General features: G+C 43.8%; 1 protein-coding gene across 2 annotated transcripts in view; it reads left to right on the top strand.

Annotated features, from left to right (window-relative positions):
- The window catches only part of LOC146784136 (stonustoxin subunit beta-like), a 172,437-nt gene that overhangs the window by 90,361 nt on the left and 56,750 nt on the right, over positions 1-25,326 (top strand). Inside the window, exon 4 of one of the 2 annotated variants that reach the window (XM_085634955.1) lies at positions 11,848-14,047. The exons of the other annotated variant lie outside the window; for it this stretch is intronic. Coding sequence (XP_085491081.1) covers positions 11,848-11,966 — 119 coding nt within the window. The 3' untranslated portion in view covers positions 11,967-14,047. Of the gene's footprint in view, positions 1-11,847; positions 14,048-25,326 lie in introns of those variants that run through there. 2 annotated transcript variants of the gene reach the window in all.

Here is a 25,326-nt window from a genome sequence, read left to right as displayed (position 1 = left end):
GTTAATGTTTGTGATTTAAAAAAAATGGAAAAGTATGCTCATGCAGAGGTGTAGATATCTGTCCCTACATTTCCATTTCTGTTTGTGGTTCGGACGCTTGATGCCTAGAAGGAGTCATACAGTTGCATTCTCTCCGACCTGAAATAAAAAATCAATTATTTTAGCAGGCCTAGATGAACGCAATGACCGCAGCCGAGGTGCAAGGAGGTACTAGTATTAGAATGGGAGTGTCCACAGGGAAACAATCATTTGCAAAACCGATAGGCCTCGCCTTTCAAGATCTATTAGCTTAGTCAGTGATGGTTTTAGTCATGTTGTTCAGCAGAGCTCGAAGCAACGAGGGAGGCAGGACACTAGAAGGGAGGGGTAGAAGGATGTGGTGCTACGAGCAGAGCTGGCATCCTTTGGAACTTAGGAACCAGGTTCAAGTTCCAGTGTGACTTAACATCCTGAGATTCTGGGCAAATCATGTAATCTCCATTTCCTTTAAAAAACAAAGGGGCATATCAACAACAACCGGCGATAATTATCGCTCAGCGCTCTTAGCGTGAGGATAATTATCGCCGGCTAGCGTGGATTTTTATCGCTGAGATAGCGTGCTATTAGCAACGCTTATCTCCTCAGCGATAAAAATTCTCACGCTAACAGGCTAACGTGAGATTATCGCTGGAAACTCAGCGATAATCTCACGTTACCTTGTTGATAGGGACAGGCAAACTTAGCCATGATATCCTCCTTCCATAGCATCATGGCTAAGTCAGAAAAATACCAGACGTAAAAAAGCAGCGTTAACCGCGGTTAGCGCTGCTTTTTTTGTCTCTAACTGGGTTAGCGACATTCTTGATAATAGGAGAAATGTCGCTTAGCGACATTTCTCCTATTATTTTACTAAGGAATGCCCCCTTTGCATCTCATTAGAGATGCAAGGGGAAGCGTAGAGTAAAAGGGTGCTAACATGCAAATTTGCATGTTAGCACCCTGTTGTTGATAGGGCGCTAGTTTTATCTCTCCTTTTTTGGCTTTTAAAGCCAAAAAAGCAGAGATAAAGCCCTTGTTGATATGCCCCAAAGAGTGTGAAGTAGTGGAACGTAACTGGTGCTCATGTAAAGCACTGACACCTTCGGGTCGAGTTCGCGCTATAAAAAAAAGCCCCAAAAAAGAAGAAATAGCACCTCTTGGTCCATGCGCTGGCGAACAAAAGAGGGCAGCAAAGAAAAGAAGGATGCCAACAAACGGTAAATAATGGACTGGCAAAAAGCCCCTTTTAGAGTTTTTTTTAAACACAAGAAATCGTTTTCAAAGCAACAGCACATGCAGGCTGCCTTCAAAAATTCAAAAAGATTGGCAACATGGTAAATCCACAACAAAAGTGACATCATTACCAAGCCATGTCAATTCTAAGTGAGTAACACGATTCAACGACTCAGACCAAAAACGTCCCATGTTCGACAGATCCCTGGACTGGGACGGAGAGGTGCATTTTACCTAGATTCTGAAATCACAAAAAAGTGGTATTTTTTGCAATATCAACACAAAGGGAGACAGCAAGTCTGCAAACGTGGCTAAAGAAGAGGGATGGGAACCCAGATCTCAATAGGCCAAATTACACAAGTTTGAAAAATAGGTAGAAACCAGCACTTCTGCTTGAAAAACGTCTGAAAAAGTGTCCATGGCCGAAAGAGGCATTTTGTACACTGAACCTACAGTTAAGCTCTGGTACGCAGAACTGGATTTTAGATTTGAATACTCTCACAGGCTTTTCACCTAGGGTCCCTCAAAAAGACAGCGTAACCAAGAAATGTGCCACTAACCTGTGGCGGTTCCCCTTCCAAGGGGGAGGAGTGTCGCCCCACTGCTTGTTTGCAGTGACACAAAGGGAAAATAAAATGATAATAACTCGCGTTATTATCAAATTTTTTCTCCTACTTCCGCCCGCTTTGCTTGAAGGGGCAGGGGAGGAGTGGTAGCACCCTCCTAAAGTGCACAGTGACTGATTGGCCGGCCCTCTTGGGCCACCCAAAACAGTCTTGCACACTTCACACGTTCTCCATGCAGGCTGCATTACAGCCTATGCGGAGAACATGCTCAGGCCCCCAGTCAGTGCCTGCGCCTCGAAACACGGCGCTCAGACTAATCACAACGCTGTTAAGGCAGCGTTGTGATTGGCTGACTGATCACCTAGGTGTGCCTCAGGTAAGGCCGAGTGAAGGAGGACTACGGAGGCGAGGAAGCTGTTAGAAGGTATGTTTTTATTTTATTTATTTTCATTCTCACTTCCTCCTGCATTCCCCTCCACTCGCCCCCTGCCCCTACCTGCCATGTCCTCCCCTCCTCTGGCCTATACCCCCCAACCTTCAATCAGTGCCGGCTACCGCTGCCACTAACATCGAAGTAAATCATGTAAGCACTAATGGTTGCTTCCCTTTGCTGTCTGACCTTCTGCCCTATTTGTAGCTGTCTGGAACCAGCTGCCCATTGTACTAAGAGACAGGCTGAAAAAAGTGTTTGCTGTCTGTGCACTGACTATTTACAACTTGTATTTGATTATGTGATCCAGAAAATGTGCTTGTCGGGAGCTAGCTCTCTAAGTAGTGCACCAAAATGAGGTATGTTGTGCAGAGACTCCAGGCAAACCTTATTGGTTTACAGAGGCAAAAATTATAACACTAAATGTTCTTTTTTGTGGTAGTATGGGCGATCAGTTTATGCTTATCAGAGGGTAGTTCTAAGCATTTGGTGTACTCACAGAGGCAAGAAATGAGACATGCACTCAAAGAATAAATCTGAGACCAATTTAAGAAAATAACTCATATTTGTATATAAATTTGGATACTAAGAACTCCATTATTAAGTAAGTACTTTTACGCGTAATGCTTTCTTATTGGAAAAAATGCATTTATGGTATACAGGTACTTACAGCAGGTTTCCGGGGTCCCCTTCTGGACTTAAAATGGTAGAGTAAGATCCAAATTACTACCAGCAGATAGAGTTTAAAGACTCGTGCAGGAAGGCAGGGTTTGGCACCAAAAGTCCACAGGAAGTCTTCCGTTCTCATATTCGCAGAAGTCCTTTGTCCCCTTCTTCTGGATCCATCAAATCTGAATTCCTTGCATCAGGGGTACCACCTAAAAAACTAAATTTAGGGGTGTTAAGGGGAGTGACAGGTAGTAGCCAATGGGTTAATTACCTTTAGGGTGACTACACCCTCTATATGTCCACTTCCTGTGGTAAGTGGGTATAACCCTGACCCACTGAGCCTAATTCTGCCAAAAGATAGAGATGGTGATATTCTAGTTTTCATGTTCACATTTGGTAGCCTACCTTAGGAGTGGAACTAGCCTGATTGAGAACATGCCTCCTGTCTAGCTAATTTTCCCACCTGTCCTTGTGCCAAATGAGCCTGGGGAATAGGGGGGCATGTCCCCTGTCAGGGGGAGCCTTGGTTGCATATCAAAGGTGGCTACGGCCTGTTAAGCCTCCTGCCTTGATATGCTGATTATTTAGCCATCCTGCTTGGAGAAGGTGACAATATCTCCGGCCCGAGCAGGCATTGTTTCTGCCCTCAGAGAGCTTTGGCTCTTACCTGCAGAGGGTCAGAAACTTGTCTGTGGTGGCAGACCAGTCTACACTAGCTAGCCCGCACACTGAAGGTTGGTAGGTTTCTGGTGCATCTCTAATGTACCCTCTGGGTGCATGTATTAATAAACGAATCACAGGAACTAGTGTGGTTTTCTTAATGCAAGATGTTTGATACCAAACATCTTAGGTTTCATTGAAGCCGTCATGTAGCTGTGGAACTCATAATCACCAGTGCCCACTGCATATACTCAATATGGTTACCCTGTTCACTAGCAATGTCAAAGAATTGACTTGGACATCACAGGGGCATAGCTGCCCATGTAGATATGTCCTCACATGTGATATAATGCACCCTGCCTTAGGGCTGTAAGGATTGCTGTAGGGTTGACTTACTGATGTGATGACATGCAGTGTCTGCAGCCATGACACACAGGAGGTATGCCATGGTGTGTCTTCACCTTTCTCTGCATCATGTCACACAGATTGCAATAGCAGTTTGCATGAGTGTGGTGAGGGGTCCCTCAGGGTGGCACAGTACATGTTGCAGCCCTTGGGGACCCTCCTTAGTCCCCATGCCCTAAATACCCTAAATACCTGGAGTAGCATTTACTAGGGACTTACAGGGGTGCTAAATGTATTGCCAATTGGGGTAACAATTGTACAGTTTTAGGAAAAGAGTTTGCCACTGGGGACCTGGATAGCAGGAAGTCAGTGCACTTCTGTCAAATTGTATCTATTACCAAACACAAAGTGCGGGTGATCATGTAAAAAAGGGACACTTTCCGACAGCACTAATCGGTTGTGTCACAAAATCTCCATTCGCAGGGAGTAGCACAATGATCTGCATAATAAATATTAATTAGACAGGTCACTATTTGTGACCCCATATGATTGGCTACAAACGCACAGATTGTGACCTCCTGGGTCTGTACTGAGATGGCGAAGTGAGCTAAAGAACGATGATGAATTCAACCCAGATCTATGACTGGGGGTGAATGTCAGAAAAGTTTCAGTGCTCCATCCATCATCTCCTTGTGTTTGAACTGCGGGGTTTGTGATCACAAAATGGCTTTGTTCATCTGCCCGTAATATTTTCTTTGGAGCGGACTAATTGACTGATTCATTCAATCATTTAAACTTTCTTTTAAAGAAAAGAAAATCACTTTACTTTCCAGTACAAAAGTGGAATGTCTCAATTGCAGTGTTTTACAAGCTTTTCAAGGTCTACTTCTGTAAGCGGCACCTTGCTGCATTGCTATCCATCTTGCAATATAGCATTCCAAAATAAGGATCACAGTCATGGGTTTTCTCACAACAAACACAAATTATACACTGTAGTACCATTACTCGACAGGAAACCCTTTCAGTTGGTGACATGTATGTAAGTAGTGGGGACATTCGGAGGAAAGGGGAGGACTTACTCCAAACTGCATTTTGCGACTATTAGACATATTTTAGTTTGTAAGCATTCGTTGTGACATAAGTCCCTTCATCCAGCCTAAAAGATTGCTAACTAAATTATGTGTTAACCAAATAAAGATATTCTTTCAAGATCATTGGATGTTTTTGTATTCACAAATCACTTTTTGCCTGGGAAGTAGTTGCCTTACACTTCTTAAGAATTGTAGGCAACATGCTCTAAATTTCATAGGGTCATAGATTTTCAGTTGTAACAAAAACATATGAACTTCTGGTGAATGAATAGCTGATGAGTGAGACTAATGCCCCATTTCTGTATTGGGCATTTAAAAAGTGAGGCCTTGTCTATGGTTTGAAATCCTGTGGGCAGTGTGATAGATACGCCATACTTGCCAACAAGACTTTTGAGTGCAATGAAGAACTAACTACATTCACAATGTCTGGGCTCATCACGGGACTTGCCTCCATGCCTTATTAAAATGAATTGGATACTGTTGAAGATTTACTTCTACTGCCATTAAAATGCATGCGGCATACAGCAGTCCTTGCTAAAATGCATCAGACACAATGTTGCGCTACTTCCAATGTCAAGCTGTCCTTATAACAAAGGTGAACTGTATTGGGCAGCGAGTGATGAACAATCTGCCTGAAGAACTCCAGGTGCATAATTGTGACAATACAAATATCATTAATATGGCTATCCTCGAGTTCTATGCTGCTATGGTGAAAACTGTTGACACTCTAGCACCATTGAAGACTAGTAATAAAAGGAGACATTCTACTCCTACTAAATGGCACATCCCTGAATCGAAAACACGTAAAAATGCATGTAAATGCCTGGAAAGGCCATGATGTCAGTCTTAAGCGGAGCTTGTTCATGCAACCTATACATTGGACCTCAATAGTTATTCTCCACCAGGCTTGTGTATTTCTCCCAAAGAATTGAGGGAAGTAAGAAATCCTCCAAAACGTACCCATCCTTCTGCCTGTTTGCAGCCTATCCTGGCTTTTTCTTTTTTGTTCTAATTTGGTACTATAGTTTAAAGAAATAAATCACTAAAGTGCATTCGAGCTTCGCTCTTCAACTTATTGTTGACTCGAGATGGAAGAACCCCTTCCAACATCAGTTGCATCACTGGATTTGTTTGAACCCATGATGATACACACAGTGGAGGAAGCAATGCATAAGGTCAGAGTGGGCTCTCCTGAAGACCCGTGTCCTCACCATATATTTTCCTCTAATGCATCTATACTCAGTCCCTATTTAAAAGGTCACTTAACGCATCTGGATATCACAATGACTGGAAGCATGCAGGGGTGTTTCCTTCCTGAAGAAACCCAGGACTGATCCTTTAAACATGGCAGACTACCATCTCATAGTTTTACTCCTGATTCCATCGAACGTTTTTGAGAGACTGATCAACTCACAGCTGTCATTCTATTTGGAGGAAAATAATCTGCTTTCAATCAGGGGTTAGGACGATCTATAGCACTGAAACCCCATCGCATGCTGTCACTCACCCTGGATAAGGGCAGATCCGCTGATATTACACTTTCTATGAAAGAACACATCACTGCCTATTGCAAGTCCCTACTACAAGCAGAAGAGTGTAGACCGGTCAGCAGACCATCTAGGACTCTTAGATTGGCCAGGCAGGCCATCAATCAAATGCGACGCATTCTTCTGGTGAGAATGGGTGGACATTCCTTTACCTAACTTGTTGCCCTCTACTTGAATGCACTCCTCATGAATTTGCATTCAACATCTAGCCTACCTTCGTTTAGGAAACTTCTTAAAACTCGGCACTTCTAATGCGGGCTGTCCCTACTGGTCATAAATCATGTAATCGTTCCCTGACCCTGATAAGCTGTGGCAGGATATCCCTTTGGGGATGAGTAAGCGCATTATAATAATCATATTAACAGAGCAACATAACAATCCAGAAATATGGGAGGGTGAGTTGGACCTAGAGTCCAAAATTATGACATGTAAATAATAATAACAATGGCTATTTCAATAACAAATACCATGAACTGAATTATCTTTTGGCGATTTAACAATATACATTTTTATGTGTATTCACTGTACTAATCTCATAAATATAGAAGACGATATCAGGGATCAAAATAGAAAAAACCCTGTCATTTAAAAAGACTCCGTAAAGGACTTTGAGATGTGAATTAAGGTTTCTTCTCTTGTTACCTTAAAGCAGCAGCTCCATTAAACATCAATAAGAACCACACCTATATCTCACAGCAGACAGGAAGTGAGGACTTAAAAGAATAATTTGTGATCCAAACGACCAATTACAAGGTTTCGACACCCATCAATTTTACCCTTTCTCTGTTCATCACTCCAGCACCTCCTCCTCATCTTTTCTGTTCACATATTTTTCAACCATTGCTTCTGCTTTCAATATAGAAGAAAACAAATTGTATTTGTCATATCGTCATCAATTGTACATTACCAGACCTCCCTCCCGATTGTCACACAAAACATGTTTGAAATATCCCACAATATATCAGCCAGAAATTAGGGGAACTTAATCCTCACCTCTTTGTCCCGAAAAGAATTAAAAGAATTCCTGAAATTTTCTGATGAGAGCAGAGCTCAGCTGTGCCACTGCCAGCATGGAAAACTCTCAGCACTGGAGCTTTCGATGCGTCCATATCCTAGTCTTGACAAGCAGCCACTGTAGTACAGGGCCATCAATCCTCACAGGGGGAAGCAGTCCTGATGCTCCATTCACTGCTATGTGAGTGGCTTTGTCTGTCTTTTACTTCCATGATGCAAAAATGAAAGCTGGACATTTGTGCTCACAGTAGAGGAAGTTTTAGGACAATGCAGCTGCTGCCATCTGATTTAGCCAGAGGACAATTGGCACCCCCTAGCCTGGCACCCGGTGCGGCACCCTAAAGACAACGCTGGTCAGCAGCTGCAAGTTTTACCAAAACCTTTGTACTCTTCCCTCCAGACCTGGTATGGAAAAATGGATGTAGCTCACTTGTAGAATTCTCTGTGTGGATCCATCCCTGCAGAAGTAGCCTCTCTCAAACCAGTCACAATCAGCTCATTCTCTGGATGGAAAGATGTTACTGAATCTGGCTGGTCCAGCCAATGTCTTCTCCTTCGAGACCCCTGAAGACTCTCAGGAATCTGACCTTGGAGACGGTCGGGCAAGGATTGCCTTCCACAACAGGCCTTTTCAAAAACATTGGGATTTAACACCTTCATGGATGATTGCTACTTGACCAGGGCTGTGAAAGATTTCATGAGCTTCCTTAATTCTTTCACAAAAGAGCCCCTAAATAAATAGACTTGTGTGATAATGCTCGCCTCTGAATTGATTTGTTCAGATAACGTAGGGTCAGTTCTCAGCAATCTATATTTTTGGGCCAAAGTTGAACAGTTTATATATTTCAACGCGTAAATTGCACGTTGTATCCATTGTGAGCAAATCTCAGCGTCTCTATCACAGAGCCTTCTGCCTTTATCCATAATTTTTATGAGTGGTCCTTCCAACTTTGATGGTCTGTGATGCTCGCAAAAAAGCTATCTATAACATTTGGTTCACTGAAAAATTAGTGTACGAAGACATCTAAATCCGAGTATTAGGACAATTTTCCCAAGAATGAGGTTGTGGGTTACGTGTTGGCCTCCTGAAAGGCGCTTTCATACCTCCTTATCTACAGGCTTCCTCATCCTATTTTGCTTATTTTATCTCTCTGGCATCCCTTCCTATCCATTCAGATGACCATGGATAGAAGAAATTATCCTGATTAAGTACACCTTGCTCATGTTGGATTTTTTTCTGCAGAGTTTGATTCCTGTTCACAACATCTCTTTTTGGCTATAATCAGTGGCCTCCAATGACACGCCCTTCCAATTCTTATCACTCACCAGAGAACACACATTCTCTATCATGCCTGTCCTCCAGATCGAAAAGTGCAGCGTGGTGTGTTAGCTCGGGGCTCCTCTGGGTTCCTGTCTTCATCCTTTAGAAAAATAATCTAACGAGATGTGGAGGATCTCGGACCCTCTGTATTCCAGATAAATCTTTTTAAACCACTCAAAATCATATAAATAGATCAGGTTGCCTTTCCTTTCAGTAGCTCCAAAGTGCTCCTGGGCGTTGTTCTCGCCCTTCAGCATGGCAGTATCTGCCACTCTGGTGTGCTTTTCACTATAATCGAGTGATGGGAGAGGTGCAGGCTGACTCCTTTGCCTTCTGCCTTTTCCCTGAAGGCTTTAATATGTCTTCCAGCTCTGCACTGGCTTCCGTGACCTCTGAAAGACCCATATTTAGTGCAAGGAAGGTCTCATTGAATATCAAAGCTCATGGGAGCCTTTCATGCTATGCAGACACTGTGAGAAAAACATGTGAAACTCTGCAATCAGGCCAAGATTATCGACGCGGTAACCGGAACATGACAAACGCAGACCTAAGTAAGGCCTGGGAAGACCGCACCAATTTGTGTATTCCACTGTAAAGTGTAATCCTAAACCATCATGGGAAACCTCCTTGTGCTCCTTTCTCTATTTATATGGAAAACAAATCTAACTCACAGTTGTCACTGAATGCACAATAGCCAAAATAACGCTCTCTAAAATGGTACCAATTTGGAGGAAGGTCAAAGTGAGAATGTGGATCAACTAGCATAGAGTCTGTGCCAACAGACCTCACTATGCCATGGTGCACTCTATAAGATGGTAAAACACGCACGCACACACACACACACACACACACGAAATGAGAACTACCTACGCTTTCTGCTTCCTGTAAACCAAGGTCACCTGGCTTCTTAGTCCCTAACCAAGGCCTCACACACAAGAGGATCCAACACCATGACCGACAGATGTATCAGCTCTTCACACATTGCAGTACAGCACCAGTACTGTCCGCTCACCCAGCCCGTCCCACTCGTGATCCGCAGTCCCTCCATTCTAATGGTTATCACAACTGTGCATATAGTCGCACAGGAACCAACTGCTTGCAATGAAAGCGAAGAGACAGACAACAGCTAGCAGAACAAGGACATTGTACTTAGTTTTATCCTCATTATTGCCTTGTAGGTGCTAGATTTATCAGTGGCAGAAGATAAGGCCACTGATCTATGACTGCTGACCAGTAAGGAAAGGGGCTAAAACGGATGCCTTGACTTTATTTGGGATGGAACCTTGTCAGTGGCTGTTTGGATTACGTGTTTTTCATTTCTAATACAAACTTTTACCTGATTAGATCTGCAGTTGTGGTTCTTTATTGATGTCTAGTGTGGCTACTGAATTTAAGTTAAAGAGAGAAGAAAGCATAAAGCTCACCTGAGGACCTGACACAACATCATGTCATGTAGGTCGTCAGCTCACTAGTCTACCTTACAAGCTGAACATAAAGTAGCAGAGTTGGCTAATTGAGGGAGTTCCTCAGACAATTTTTAACACTACACGTGACAAACAGAAGTCTACAATCGCAAGGCCTGAGGAAGGATTTATAAATTAAGGGGCATATTATCACAGTTTTGATTCTCCCTTGCGTCACGCAAGGGTGCGTAAGGCAACGCAAATCCCAAGTGAGATTTGCCAGGCCACGTTGCGTAGCCAAGCATGGCTAGATAAATCTAGCGCAAATAGCTCCCATGCTTTACTCTGCGGCAGGGAGGTGTTCCATGGGTGGAGCGTGGGTGTTCACATGCATCCACCCATGGATTTTGGCACCTTCCCAGATTTAACATTCGTAGTAGACCTGGGAATGCGTCAACATTTTACGCCTCCTCTGGTGAGGCGTAACAAGGAGAAATATCTCTATTTCTCCTTATTTTTCCTCTTTCTACGTGTGCTGAATTCTGCAGCACATGTAAAAAGAGGAAAATGCCTCTCAGGTTGTTTTTGTTCCAGGAAGGTGTCCCTTCCTGTACAAGAACAATCATGCCTACAACGCAGACACCCTTGCAACATGACACAAGGGTGCCTGCATTGGCGCTAGGCAGCCAAAAGTGTTCTAGCACTGGGAAAGGACTGGAATTCACCCTAGAATGGTAAATACGGTGCATTCCTGCTGTTACCTTTTCATGCAGCACAGCGCGGTAAGGTGGCTTGCTGCATTGCGTGAAAGAATTATAAATCTTACCCTAAGTAAGGTGGTGATAAAGGTTTGAGCAGCTCTAAAATATGTTCTAGAAACTAGGGGAATGTAAAATGACTGTAATTGGGGGTCAATTCAGTGGGAGTTCCTATGTCAAGAAATTCGAGAAGGGGCCATGCCATTATTAAAAGACTAAAAAAATAAATACCTTATTGTTTTGATGCTTAGTAAGCTTGTAGTGTGAAAGTGAAAATTAGATGCTTTGTAAAGAAAACTATGAATAAGCAGAAAATTACCCTGGAAAAGTGGCATGGACCGTAGGAGAATTAATCCATTGTGCAAAGGAAGACTGTTGAGCCAAAAACAGATTGAGGTAAAATGACATTTTAAATGTAAGGTACTTAAAGGAAATAGTAAAACCAATCCTGCCTTCTGTTTCTCTCCTGTGATCAAGTTTCTACATTTTTCTGTGCTACTGAGAGAGCTGGAACAAATACGGTTCTGGGGAACAGGAAAGAGGAGGGTAAAACAATCAACAGCGAGGATGGTTAAAAAAGGAACATTTTATGGCTAAGAACGCAGGCATTTCATCCAAAACATTGAATTGTATTAGGAAAACACGGGTTTCCATTCCTTACATTTTTTTCAGTACTGAAGTGGATCAGGGCATTTTATTCTACTGTGCTTTTAGTATATAAAACTCATACAAAACAATTGCTCAAATCTCTAAATTAAGATTTTTAAATAAAATTATTTTTCTTTTTCTCAGAGATGAAACCACCACCACCACCGCCAGCCCCGACACCGGCCCCGGCACCATACCCAGATCCTAGGTTCTATCCACCGGGTAGACCTCGCGGGCCATTCCTATACGATTTTGAGCACTGAAGCCATTTCATCAGAATCATCGGAATAGCAGATGTGACATCATAAGACACACCATGTATATGCCATGCCAGGAAGTAACACCAAATGATCCTTCATCTCCTTGACTTTACACTAAGACACATCGCACAGCCTCTCATTCAAACGATATACTAGAAAGGGGCTTTAAAATCTTGTAGTGACAGTGAAAAATCATACATTTAATTCACACAGTTCAGCACAGTAGTCGGAGTTCAACTTTCTGCAGATCCCTTAAGGATGTCCATGCGAACAGGAATTATGGCAAAGAGGCCTGACCAGTAGTTTCTTTCTGGGCCCTAAGGAGGGCCCGTCTGGGAACCCAGAGCAGCCCTAGCACCTTTCCAGCCCTTGGAGAAGGACTGCCTGGCCCTGGGAGTTTGGAAACGCTTCCTTGCTGCTATTGTTACAGAGGGTCGATAATGCAGCACTGCTGCAAAACCGCCCCCCAGAATCTAAGCCACCCCCCACCACTGCAAAACTGGCCCCTAGCCTCCCAGGGAAATTCCCAATGCCCGTTAGGCCAGTCCGGCCCTGGCTCTAAGCGAGGAGCTGGTGCAAAAGAGCATGCATATCTCTGCTCCAGTGAGAGCTGTAGATTCAGGATGTGCCTCATCTCTAAGCTGAGACTGCCCATGGCATTCGGGGTCAAGTAACATCAAACAGGGTGGAAAAGACACCTGTCGCAATGCTCGAATCACCACTATGGATTTGACAGATAAGAAACATCAGGAGTATCCAACTTGAATTATCCTCCTTACGCCCAATAAACTGACTCCACATAGACATTACCTTGGACTTTAGTACTATTGCTCGCCTTTTTTGTTTGTTGCATGTGTAATACATTTGTGTTTCTGTTTTTGTCTCCACGGTTTATGGTGGGAGAAATTTCAATACCATACATTATCTATTTGAGAACAAGCTACGTTTCATATTAGTTCTTTCTAGTCTCATGCTGCAATCATCAATACTGAGATGAAAACCTTTTTTTATTCCACTACCTGGGAGTAATGAGCCTACAGCCTGGTAGATTGCCCCTTATAATTCCTGGGAGTAATGATCCTACAGCCTGGTAGATTGCCCCTTATAATTCCTGGGAGTAATGATCCTATGGCATGGTAGATCACCCCTCCTACTTCCTGGGAGTAATGATCCTACAGCCTGGTAGATCGCCCCTTCTAATTCCTGGGAGTAATGATCCTATGGCATGTTAGAACGCCCCTCCTACTTCCTGGGAGTAATGATACTATGGCATGGTAGATCGTCCCTTCTAATTCCTGGGAGTAATGATCCTATGGCATGGTAGATCACCTCTCCTACTTCCTGGGAGTAATGATCCTATGGCATGGTAGATCGTCCCTTCTAATTCCTGGGAGTAATGATCCTATGGCATGGTAGATCACCCCTCCTACTTCCTGGGAGTAATGATCCTACAGCCTTGTAGATCGCCCCTTCTAATTCCTGGGAGTAATGATCCTATGGCATGGTAGATCGTCCCTTCTAATTCCTGGGAGTAATGATCCTATGGCATGGTAGATCAACCCTCCTACTTCCTGGGAGTAATGATCCTATGGCATGGTAGATCATCCCTTCTAATTCCTGGAAGTAATGATTCTGTGGCATGGTAGATCTCCCTCCTTTTGGAAAAAAATACTAAAATTAATTTTTGATGTTATGAATTTGCAATGCGCTTTCCACTCTCAGGCACAGAGCTGTGTGTATACAGTATGATACCAGTGCAAAGTCTTGCCATATCATAATTTTTTTAAATGATACTAGGCAACATTATTTAATTTGGTTTTGTTTCATGTTACTGGAAAGAAGCCTCCGACCACAAATGGTCGTATGATTCAGAGTTAAAGAAGACCAAACTAATAAATAATCTAGCATAAAGTACTGAAAAAATAATCCAAACAGTAAAAACTATGCACTGTGATTATTCATCTGTCCAGCACTCAATGACTGTATTATTAAAGTGTGTCCTCTGCTTGAGCCAATATTGTATGTAAATGACACATTTTTAAAAGTCAATAATTAAACTTGATTTTGTCTAAAAACGAATCAAATGTGTTTCTGTCATTAAAACAGTCTTCTTACATGATATTTTTGAACATTTTTGAAAATAGAGAGTATCTTCAGTAAAATATTTTTATTGAAGTACCTATTAAAAATACATACCTGAATATCGAAAATGCAACAAAAGGCAGAAATGTACAACATGCTGAATACAAGACATAATAAACAAAAGGAAAGGGAAATTAGTTACTTAAAAAAGATAATAAAAAGCATGAAGACCATACAAGTGTCTTAATATGTTTGTGCTCTTAACTCTATTATGGACACTGAACCGTTTTAAGAGGCACGCTTTTGCCTTGCTTGTCAATGTCTCTCATCATAATTTACAACCTTATGCATACATTTTGTATTTACCTATGCAGGACCTTCAAATTCGAAATAATGTTGAACATATTAATTTTGAAGTCCCAATCAGTGAGATTGTGAACTGTCCGAGTAACTTGTATATTCTAAATGTATCTTTTTTGACATAGTATCCTCAGTCTTCCTATAGTTAAAAAATTAGCACAAATGGGGGGGGCGGGAACTTGGAGTCAGAAAATGGCAAAGGGAATATTCAATTTTAGTGCTTTATAGAAGAGAAATTCTGGAAGTTATTCCAAAACCAAATATAATTGAGCTGTGTTGCAAAGTCATCCTGTGCCCTGGGCACCCTTCAACTTTTTGCTGATTGGTACTAGTGGTAACTGACTCTGACTGACCCTGGGCTCTGCCTAAACAGGCCCAGGGCTAGTGATATGCTGAAAGAGAGACTTTTGGAATACAGTGAAAACACCTACATACACTAGGGTACACTATGGTATGGGGTACCCCTGTGATTGGCATGACCTACCCTATCAGACCCTTTTAAATAGTAGGGCAGGGAGATTAAAACTACCTAGAAGTCCCTAGTCCACAATAGGGTCTGGCAGTTTAGGGGCCAGCAGCTTTTTCTGCATTTGCATGTGAGCACTGCTGAAGCATGAGGTCAGTTTAAAAGCACCCCTGGGTGGCAGGACTGCTTTTAAAAAGTAAATTGTGTCCAAACTCAACGTTGGTGTTTGGGGCAACTTAAAATGGATAACCTGTAATGTTTTGGCATATTAGTAACCCCCAGGGTCTCCCTTAGGTGTCCCAGGGGTGGGGGTTCAGGTATTTATAAGGTGGACCCATATAAAATGAGTTTTATATGCCCTGGGTTAAGTGAAATTTCACATTTCACTCCAGACATTGTAATAAAGTGCTGACCAAATTCGACTTTGATGCTAGGAGCACTGTGGAGGGAGGATCTGCAATATAGCTACACAGTGGCAGATGGTGACATTTGAAAGTGGTGAGGTGTAAAATTATTGCCGTACTGCACTATGGCGAGCGAACGTAGTGAGCGAGCCCGAACAACTTAAGGCGGGTTTGGCAGGGTTTTCCCCCCTAGAAATGTTGAAAAAAAGAGTGGATAAATGGTACATTTTCAAGCAAACTTGAGGAAGCAGGAAGGTCAATAAAACAATACGATTGAATTATTTATCATTTAAGAAATTGGCAATTTTTATGAGTTATAGAGGACAATCTTTGTGTATGCTGATGTGGGGGGGTGTATTGTGCCTGTGCGTGACTGCCCCATGTATGGTTTGTGTGAAAGAGTTACTCGGAGGATTGCTTGCTAAGTGGCTAAACGGTTACCCTGTTAGCTGCTTTTTGGAATGCTAGGCGGCTTATCTTGTTTTGTGGCAAAGAAAGGAGGACAAAGAGGCATTGCCACCACCAACTACAACTGGACACAAAGCTATTGAGTAATTAATTGCCACTCCTTACAGACCCCCACCAATCCACCACCCTCTCTCCTGCCCACACCAAGCATTTGGTAAAGACCAACCGGCAGTGGGAGACATTTTTGATTTTTGGGCAACATGAAAAACAATAGGTGCTCCCATACATCCTGCATTTTCACACATCTCCTGTAATTTCACATATCCAGCTAATAGATGTTGTATTATTAACAGTGTCCAGGCACTGACTCTGCAGCATTCACAGAAAGATTCAAGGACTGAACAAGTCACAGAATCAGGGCCAGCTGGGTTTATCACTTCTGTCAATTATTTTACAATTACAGCACACACTGAACGTTCCATTAGAGAGCATGTTTTCCTCTCATGCACTTTGATTTTAAACATCAAATATTGTGAGGAAGGAACACCATAAAAAAGTCGATGAACTCTAGTCTTCTGTCTTCTAAATTTCTTTATTTATCACAAACGTGGTATCTTCACTTGATGATGATTCAATAATTCACAAACTATTGGTCTTCCAAATACATTTCACAAAGCTTTATCAACCTCTTAGCCCTTTTTAAGCCAACGCGTTTCGTCCTACCCTTAGGACTTCCTCAGGGCTGTAAAGAGTACAAAAGAAACAGAAAAACAAGTTTTTACAAAATAATATGAACAATACAAAAACGATTTTTCTTTTTCAAATACATGAATTCACTCTATTCTCACTTGATTTTACTATATCACAACAACGTTTGTTGAACCCATAATTTATATTGCACTAGGCAACACCTATCGACTATACATCTTCTACTTCCTAATTCACTTAAAGCTTTTCAACCTCAAACAATTTTTAATATCAAACCTCGGATTTACTGATTCAGAGTTCAAGAGGACGCACATATGCCGATTTTACAGACAATTCTTGGTCCATATGAGTCCTGAAATTATTACCCCCAGCTTTTTCTTGTTGCATCCACGTTTCTTCAACTATTGGATCCATCTTCCCACCAGTGTTATCTATATACAAGTTAGACAGCAATGGGGAAGTCATGGAGAGAGAGAAGTTCAACATACAAATCTTGCTGTCTAACTTGTATTTAGATAATACTGGTGGGAAGATGTATAGTCGATAGGTGTTGCCTAGTGCAATATAAATTATGGGTTCAACAAACACCCAACATACACTAGGGTACACTATGGTATGGTGGGGTACCCCTGTAATTGGCATGCCCTACCCCATAAGCCCCTATTATATAATAGGGCAGGGGATTGAAGCTACCTAGAAGTCCCCCGTATCCTGGGGCATGGCAGTTTAGAGGCCAGCAGCATTTCTGCACTTGCATGTGTGCACTGCTGAAGCCTGAGGTCAGTTTAAAACCAGCCCTGGCTGCCAGGACTGCTTTTAAAAAGTAAATTGTGCCCAAATTCGACTTTGGTGGTAGGGGCACTTAAAAATGGAAACCCTACAATGTTTTGGCATATTAGGGACCCCCAGGGTCTCCCCTATGTATCCCAGGGGTGGGGGGTCAGTTATCTATAAGGTACACCCTTATAAAATGAGTTTTTATATGCCTGGGTAAAGTGAAATGTCCCATTTAACTCACCACATTGTGTTAAATTGCTGGTCAAATTCGACTTTGATGCTAGGAGCACACTAAAAGGAGAATCTGCCATATGTCTACAGATTCAGAACCCCTAATGTCTCCCCTAGTTGCACAGGGGGGGGGGTCCTGTAGAAATTAGGGAGATACTTATAAAATATGTTTTTATAAGCCCTGGTGCTAGAAGACTGGCCCAAGTCATTTCCCCCATTGCAAACCCCATGGCCCATAGGTTAACATGGTAGGAAGTTAATGATTAATAAATATTGATAGCTGAGGACTAGCCGGACCATTAAAAGACTTCCCAGAATGGTAGTAGTAAATCCAACAATATTATATTGTTGAATTTCCCCTAAAGTGTACATTCAAGAAGTTATAAGACTTTCTTGTTTGTAAGTCCAAATTCAGCCTTCTAGTGGTCTGCCCTGATTGGTCAGAGTTAAGTGGATTAGCCAGGCAGCTTTGAAGAGGTGATAAAGAACCCCTGGGGTTAACATCTCTGCTGGGAGGGCAGTGTGCTGGTCTATAGGAATGCCAGGCCAGGGGGTGGAGTCGTAAACCATGCTCTTTAAAGGCAGAGGGGAGGCCTGGGTTTCAGCTTCACTCTTACACTCTTGACCCAGAGTCAGGGCTAGACGTAAGGAAGGTATGTGCAGATGGTAGGGGGAGAGGCCATGGAAATAAGCCATCCCAGGGGGTGTGTTTAGCCAGCTCTTACCTCCTTGCTGGAAAATCAGCCATTTTGGATTTGGAAGATTTGATGCACTCTGGGACAAAATAATGCCACACTCTACAGGATGTGGTCATAACTATGAGGAGTTACCCTGCTCTCATTGGTCAGAAGTGACCTGTGGCTTGACCCAGAGAATTTTGAATAAGTATCTGAGAGGGGCAGAGGCCTCCAGATCTGCTGCTTGAAACTTACTGAAGCAAGAAGTGCCCTGCTGCGAAGTTCTGCTGTGCAAAGATCTCTAAGGCCTGACCTCTGAAAACTGCACCATCTGAAAACTGCAGCCCTGTGAATCACTTTGCTACAAAAGGACTAAGAAGTAGACTCCCTGCAAGCTACAGGTTAACAGAGCTCACCTGGACATCCCCACAAAGAATCCCCAGCCTGGAGTACCAGTGGATTTGAAAGGGGTTTTGTTCAAGTGGATTGCGGAATTAAAGTTTCACACTTTCAAGGACCCTCTTGGAGGTTCCAGAACCTTGGATTGTGTTTTGGATACATTTGGACCTGCAAGCAGAACTTCAGGAAGGAGTTCTAACTGTATCCCACCTGCTGGAGAAGGCTTCACAACACAGTGGTGAGAAAATTCTCCAGAACAATTTCTAAAGGTGTGTCCCTGTCAGAGAAAACAAAATGACTAAAAGGGGCACTGTTGGTTTCTAAGCACTAGAGAGTGACTAATCTTTAAAAATTCATATCTCTGGTTCCCTACAGTGGATTTTTTTCATTTTCTTGTCATTTAAAAGACAAAAATATAACCGATTTTTTTTTGTGTTGTGTCTTAATTATTTACTGAAATGGTGTTTTTGAATGCTTTACATACCTGTCTTTGAAGTTAAGCCTGTCTGCTCGCAGCCACGTTACCAAGGGTTGAGCATAGGAATAATTTTCTAAGACCTATGCTGGGTCCTACCATGTGTTAGTGGCCTTATTGCCAGTGGCAGACTTACATTTGCCCCTACCAATAACTCACTTTCCAACATGCATATCATGTACTAGCCACTTTATCAACACCAGAGTGCTGAAAGACTGAATCAGCCCTGCTGTAATTAAAATCTGAGACTTGCAGGAGTGAGTGCTCGCCCCACTGAGCGCTCTTACCTACCAGTGGGAGACAGCTTAAACATTGTGAAATGCTAGATTTTCTTTTGTCACTTGGGTCCACGTTGCCGACATTGCGTAGTAATCCTGAAATAAAGACTCAATTATATACAATACCCATGTCCTATCAGCTGAACACATCCTGTACGAGGTAGCCTCCTTTGGATTTCAGCCAATCTCCTCTTTTGTGGACATCTCCATGGAATTGAAATTGGAAATCACCACAATGGGTGATACATGGAAACGATAAATCGAGCATGTGAACACCCTGCATCACGCTCCCACCAATGCCCACACTCATATCTGACAACTGTTTATGTGGGCACTGCTACCTGTTCTTCTGCTAACCACTGACAGGCGGCTGATTGGAAGTCTCACCATGGTCATCAGTAATGGAGCAGGCGAGACACTCTTAGTGATGCAGTGCACCAGGATCCGTGCACTGCACCAGCACGTCATCAGAGGTGGAAACTCCACAAGCTCACATCACAAATGAGCAAAAACAAGAAACAGGCAGGAAGTGTAGTTGCCACATAGTGAGCGGTGAGAGGGTGTCCGTGGATGCCTTTGGTTACCAGGATGCATTCAGAGACTCGAAATCCCAGCATGCTGCAGCACACAACCATTTTCATAAAACTAACTCTAAGACTCTGAGAGATGGGAGGGAGAGAAGCAGCAGGGCCAGCCTGCAGGCTTCCGGCGCTGGGAGCTGCTGCTGTACAGAGAGAAGCTAACATGCAAAGACACCTGGCCACCCCTTCCCCGGTGCATGCCCACAGGGGGCCTGCCCAGTGAAGACAGATCCACTCAAGCAAAGCATGCACATGTCTACAAGAAGGGCAGCCCATTGGCCCGTGTTCATTACACAAATCAGCCCCCACCATTCCATAAGGGTCACGGAGACAGACGCTCGCTTTCATCATAAAATAAATTAACTTATAGTTTGATATATATATATATATATATATATATATATATATATGTAGACACAGACGTTACTTACTTCCACACATTCTATATCTTTCACACAATCCAAGGGGGAACAACCTTTACAACGCAACTTTTACAACGCACTACCTTTACAACGCATTTTTTACAACGCATAATCCATTACAACGCATGACATTACAACGCATGACACTACAACGCATTTTTAAAAACTACCTTTACAACGCATTCCATTACAACGCATACTACCATTACAACGCATACCATTACAACGCATAATATTACACTACACTATCCAACACTTACCCTACTGTTGCACCCCCTGGAGTTAGAATAGTAATTTTTACCCCTATACTATCCAACACTTACCCTACTGATGCACCCCCTGGAGTTACAATAGTAATTTTTACCCCTATACTATCCAACACTTACCCTACTGTTGCACCCCCTGGAGTTAGAATAGTAATTTTTACCCCTATACTATCCAACACTTACCCTACTGTTGCACCCCCTGGAGTTAGAATAGTAATTTTTACCCCTATACTATCCAACACTTACCCTACTGTTGCACCCTCTGGAGTTAAAATAGTAATTTTTACCCCTATACTATCCAACACTTACCCTACTGTTGCACCCCCTGGAGTTAGAATAGTAATTTTTACCCCTATTCTATCCAACACTTACCCTACTGTTGCACCCCCTGGAGTTAGAATAGTAATTTTTACCCCTATACTATCCAACACTTACCCTACTGTTGCACCCCCTGGAGTTAGAATAGTAATTTTTACCCCTATACTATCCAACACTTACCCTACTGTTGCACCCCCTGGAGTTAGAATAGTAATTTTTACCCCTATACTATCCAACACTTACCCTACTGTTGCACCCCCTGGAGTTAGAATAGTAATTTTTACCCCTATACTATCCAACACTTACCCTACTGTTGCACCCCCTGGAGTTAGAATAGTAATTTTTACCCCTATACTATCCAACACTTACCCCACTGTTGCACCCCCTGGAGTTAGAATAGTAATTTTTACCCCTATACTATCCAACACTTACCCTACTGTTGCACCCCCTGGAGTTAGAAAAGTAACTTTTACCCCTATACTATCTAATACTTACCTTAAATGCAATTTAATATTATGCGTTGTAATGGTATGCGTTGTAATGGTAGTATGCGTTGTAATGGAATGCGTTGTAAAGGTAGTTTTTAAAAATGCGTTGTAGTGTCATGCGTTGTAATGTCATGCGTTGTAATGGATTATGCGTTGTAAAAAATGCGTTGTAAGTGCATGCGTTGTAAAAGTGTGCGTTGTAACGTCATACATCCCAATCCAGGTCTCTCTTAAACGTACCCCATGTCAGGAGCACAACACACATGTTTCCATGATGTCCCCCAGATAAGTATGATTGGTCGCTCAGCTCTCCGTCGTAGAACGTGTGTGCCACTCACATACCTCATAAGTCTTCACATATTACCCACTGCCTCGAGATGCACCTTACAGACATTATGTGTCGTTTACACTCCAATGTATGTCAACCACATCCCATGTGCCCCTCAAGCTACCAGGCGCACATCATGAGGCCACATAACTCGCTCATTTTCTAATGTCTCACTCATATCCCCTAAAGCCACATATATTCTCCAAGTAACTATACATCCATCAGACGACCCATACCAGGCACCTGAGACTCCTAGATCCCTTCACCCACCATCTCCCCATGTGCCACACTAGTGCACATAGGTGGTGAGTGGCCTAAACAGCAAGTTCAGGGCTCTGGCTCCAAACCAGACCCAAATGCATGGCAAAGGAGCAGATCAAATCACTGGCAAGGCAGGTTAGTTATGCGATGTTAGGAGGAGGAAACTGATACCAGGGACAGACCTGAAATGAGGACGAACAACGACACTCGACGCGCAGGATCTTTAAAGACTGTGGCAAGGAACCATAGCAACCAGATTTTGATGCCGCTGTACGTGCAATGTGTGCAGCACAGATTCTAAGTCCCAAATTAAGGAAAAAACAAGGGAGGTACCCGTACAATCTGATCAGGGACAGGGAAAGCATATGTAAAAAACAAGTAAGTCCCTAAAAGACAGTTGTAATGGATCACAAACTTTTAACAAGTGCTAGTGGTCAAAGGACTACAAATTGAGAAAACATCACAGTTATTCAATATCGGAAAGTCACAACAATTATATAAATAACCAAAAATCATATATTGACATTAAAAATGTATATACAATGTCAGTTAAAAACATTTCATTAAAAATTACATACTTGTAAGAAAACAGTTGTCGACGCTGCGTTTTGGTGAGTACATGAATAAACACCTTCTTCAGGACAGTTCTGTAACTACAATTAAGATGGTGCTAGAATTCAATTTTGTTAACACATCTGGCGATTAAAATTTGTAGATAGACAGGATTTGCGAACACCACATCGAGAACTTAGAATAGTTATCCGAGAGGGGCAGAGTCTCTCAGATCTCAGATCTGCTGCTTGAAACTTAAGAAAGCAAGACGTTGCCATGCTGTGAAGTTGAGGTGCAAATTCTAAGGCCTGCCCTCTGAAGACTGCACCAGTTGAAACTACAGCCCTGTGGACTACCTTGCTGTAAAAGAACTAAAGAGTGGACTCCTTACAAGCTACAGGTTAACAGAGCTCACCCGGATCATCACCATCAAGAATGTTCAACCTGTAGAACTCCCAGTGGATTTGTAAGGGTTTTGTACAAGTGGACTGAGGGAACTGAAGTCCTCAACTTTCAAGGACCATCTTGGAGCTCCCAGGCCCTTGGAGTGAGTTTGAGACACTTTAGGACCCCTTGGGGAACTTCAGGAAGAAGTTCCAAAAGTTTGGAGAACTTTGGAGCGGTTACGTGCACAAGCACGCACGCATCGTTCCACCTCTCCAATCATTGCTGCGTGCACATCCCTCGCGTGCTTAGCACGTCATCGCGATCGAGATCACTTTTGTTTTCACCGTGATCGCGATGACGTGCTAAGCAGGCGAGGGATGCGCGCACAGCAATGTCCCCTGAAAAGTACCGTCCCTTGTATCACTTTCTGAACTCCGAATGATTCTTCTCGGGGTGCTGCTACACCCCCGCACCCCTGCTTCCAACACCATGGGTCTTGGCCTCCTGTCAGGTTCTTGACTCGGTTTCAGAGGGCTGTGAGCTCGCCATAACTCGACCTTAGATTCCCACGCATGCTTGCTACCACGAGTTACAGTTGTCTGGTTACAGAGCCAGGCTTGCGGAGTACAGTTGCTTTCAATGTCCTGAAGGTTTTGTAGAAAGGGACAACACTATTTAAGGATGCGCGCGCGACGGTCGCAAGAAGCAACACCCAAGCACAGCGTAGCTTCACCTGATACAACGTTTGTGAGAAGGAGCAAAGGTGCCATGTTGGCCTCCTTATTGATTGTGTACAGTTTCCCAGAAAAAAATAGAAGAACAATACAGAAGCTAACTTTAACCCTCTCGCTGCCTTAAAAAATGTGGTCTGACTTCTCCCATTTGATCAAGTTTTCAAATCAGGGAATATCTAGGCAGCCATAGACAAACATTTGTTGAGCTTACGCCGCATCCAACCTCATGGCCTTCTCTCGCACATCATTGCTTCCGCTTCCCTGTCCATTCTCTCCCCCACCACACCCTGCCAGAACTCCCATTCCCACAGCAACGTGCACGGAGCTGCCGTGAGCCTCTTATTCAGCCAATGCAATTTAGGCAATGTTAGCGTCTGTTGGTTTTGTCTGTGCCATAAATAAATGACAGCCTCCAAATGGCTAATGCTTAGTGCATTCTTCACCTTTTCTCAAGCAGCGGCTGACACGGCAGACACAGCAGGGTGCGCGCTTTGATAATGCCACACTCTACAGAATGTGGTAATACCCTTGGGGAGTTGCCCTGCTCCCATTCAATCAATAAATCAATCAATTATTGTACTTATAAAGCTTGCTACTTACCCGTGAGGGTCTCAAGGCGCTGAGGGGGGGGGGGGGTGCTGCTACTGGTCGAAGAGCCAGGTCTTGAGGAGTCTTCTGAAGGTGAGCAGGTCTTGGGTCTGTCTTAGGTGGGCAGGGAGGGTGTTCCAAGTTTTGGCGGCGAGGAAGGAGAAGGATCTGCCGCCAGAGGTCGTTCGTTGGATGCGGGGGATGGTGGTGAGAGCGAGGCTGGCGGAGCGGAGCTGACGGGTGGGGGTGTGGAAGCTGAGTCTGCTGTTGAGGTAGGCTGGTCCGGTGTTGTGAAGTGCTTTGTGAGCTTGGGTGAGCATCTTGAAGGTGATCCTCTTGTCGACGGGGAGCCAGTGTAGGTGTCTCAGGTGGGGGGGATGTGGCTGCGGCGGGGGACGTTGAGGATCAGTCGGGCCGAGGCGTTTTGGATGCGTTGCAGTCGTCGCAGGTGTTTGGCCGGGATTCCTGCATAGAGTGCGTTGCCGTAGTCCAACCTGCTGCTGACGAGGGCCTGTGTCACCGTTCTTCTTGTCTCTGTGGGGAGCCACTTGTAGATCCTGCGGAGCATTCAGAGGGTGTTGTAGCAGGAGGAGGAGACGGCACTGATCTGTTTTGACATGGAGAGGGAGGAGTCGAGGATGATTCCTAGGTTGCGTGCTTGGTCGGTAGGTGTCGGTGCTGTTCCCAGCGTGGTCGGCCACCAGGAATCGTCCCAGGCTGAGGGTGTGGATCCGAGGATGAGGACCTCCGTCTTGTCCGAGTTCAGCTTCAGTCGGCTGCCTCTCATCCATTCGGCAACGGCCTTCATTCTCTCGTGGAGGTTGGTTTTGGCGGTGTGCGGGTCCTTGGTGAGGGAGAGGATGAGCTGGGTGTCATCGGCGTAGGAGATGATGTTGAGGTCGTGCTGGTGGGCGACGTGAGCGAGGGGGTCCATGTAGACATTGAACAGCGTCAGGCTGAGGGATGAGCCCTGGGGTACGCCGCAGATGATGTAGGTGGCTTCGGAGCGGAAGGGGGGAGGCAGACGCTCTGGGTTCTGCCGGAGAGGAAGGATGTGGTCCAGTCCAGGGCCTTCTCTTGGATTCTGGCTTCTTGGAGGTGTGTCTTTAGTGTGCGGTGGCAGACCGTGTCGAAGGCGGCTGACAGGTCCAGGAGGATGAGGGCTGATGTTTC

This window comes from Triturus cristatus, chromosome 11, assembly GCF_964204655.1.
Source record: "Triturus cristatus chromosome 11, aTriCri1.1, whole genome shotgun sequence".
In the NCBI taxonomy this organism is placed as follows: Eukaryota; Metazoa; Chordata; class Amphibia; order Caudata; family Salamandridae; genus Triturus; species Triturus cristatus.
Note: the sequence above shows the minus strand (reverse complement) of the source record. Positions and strands in the feature narration are given on the sequence as shown.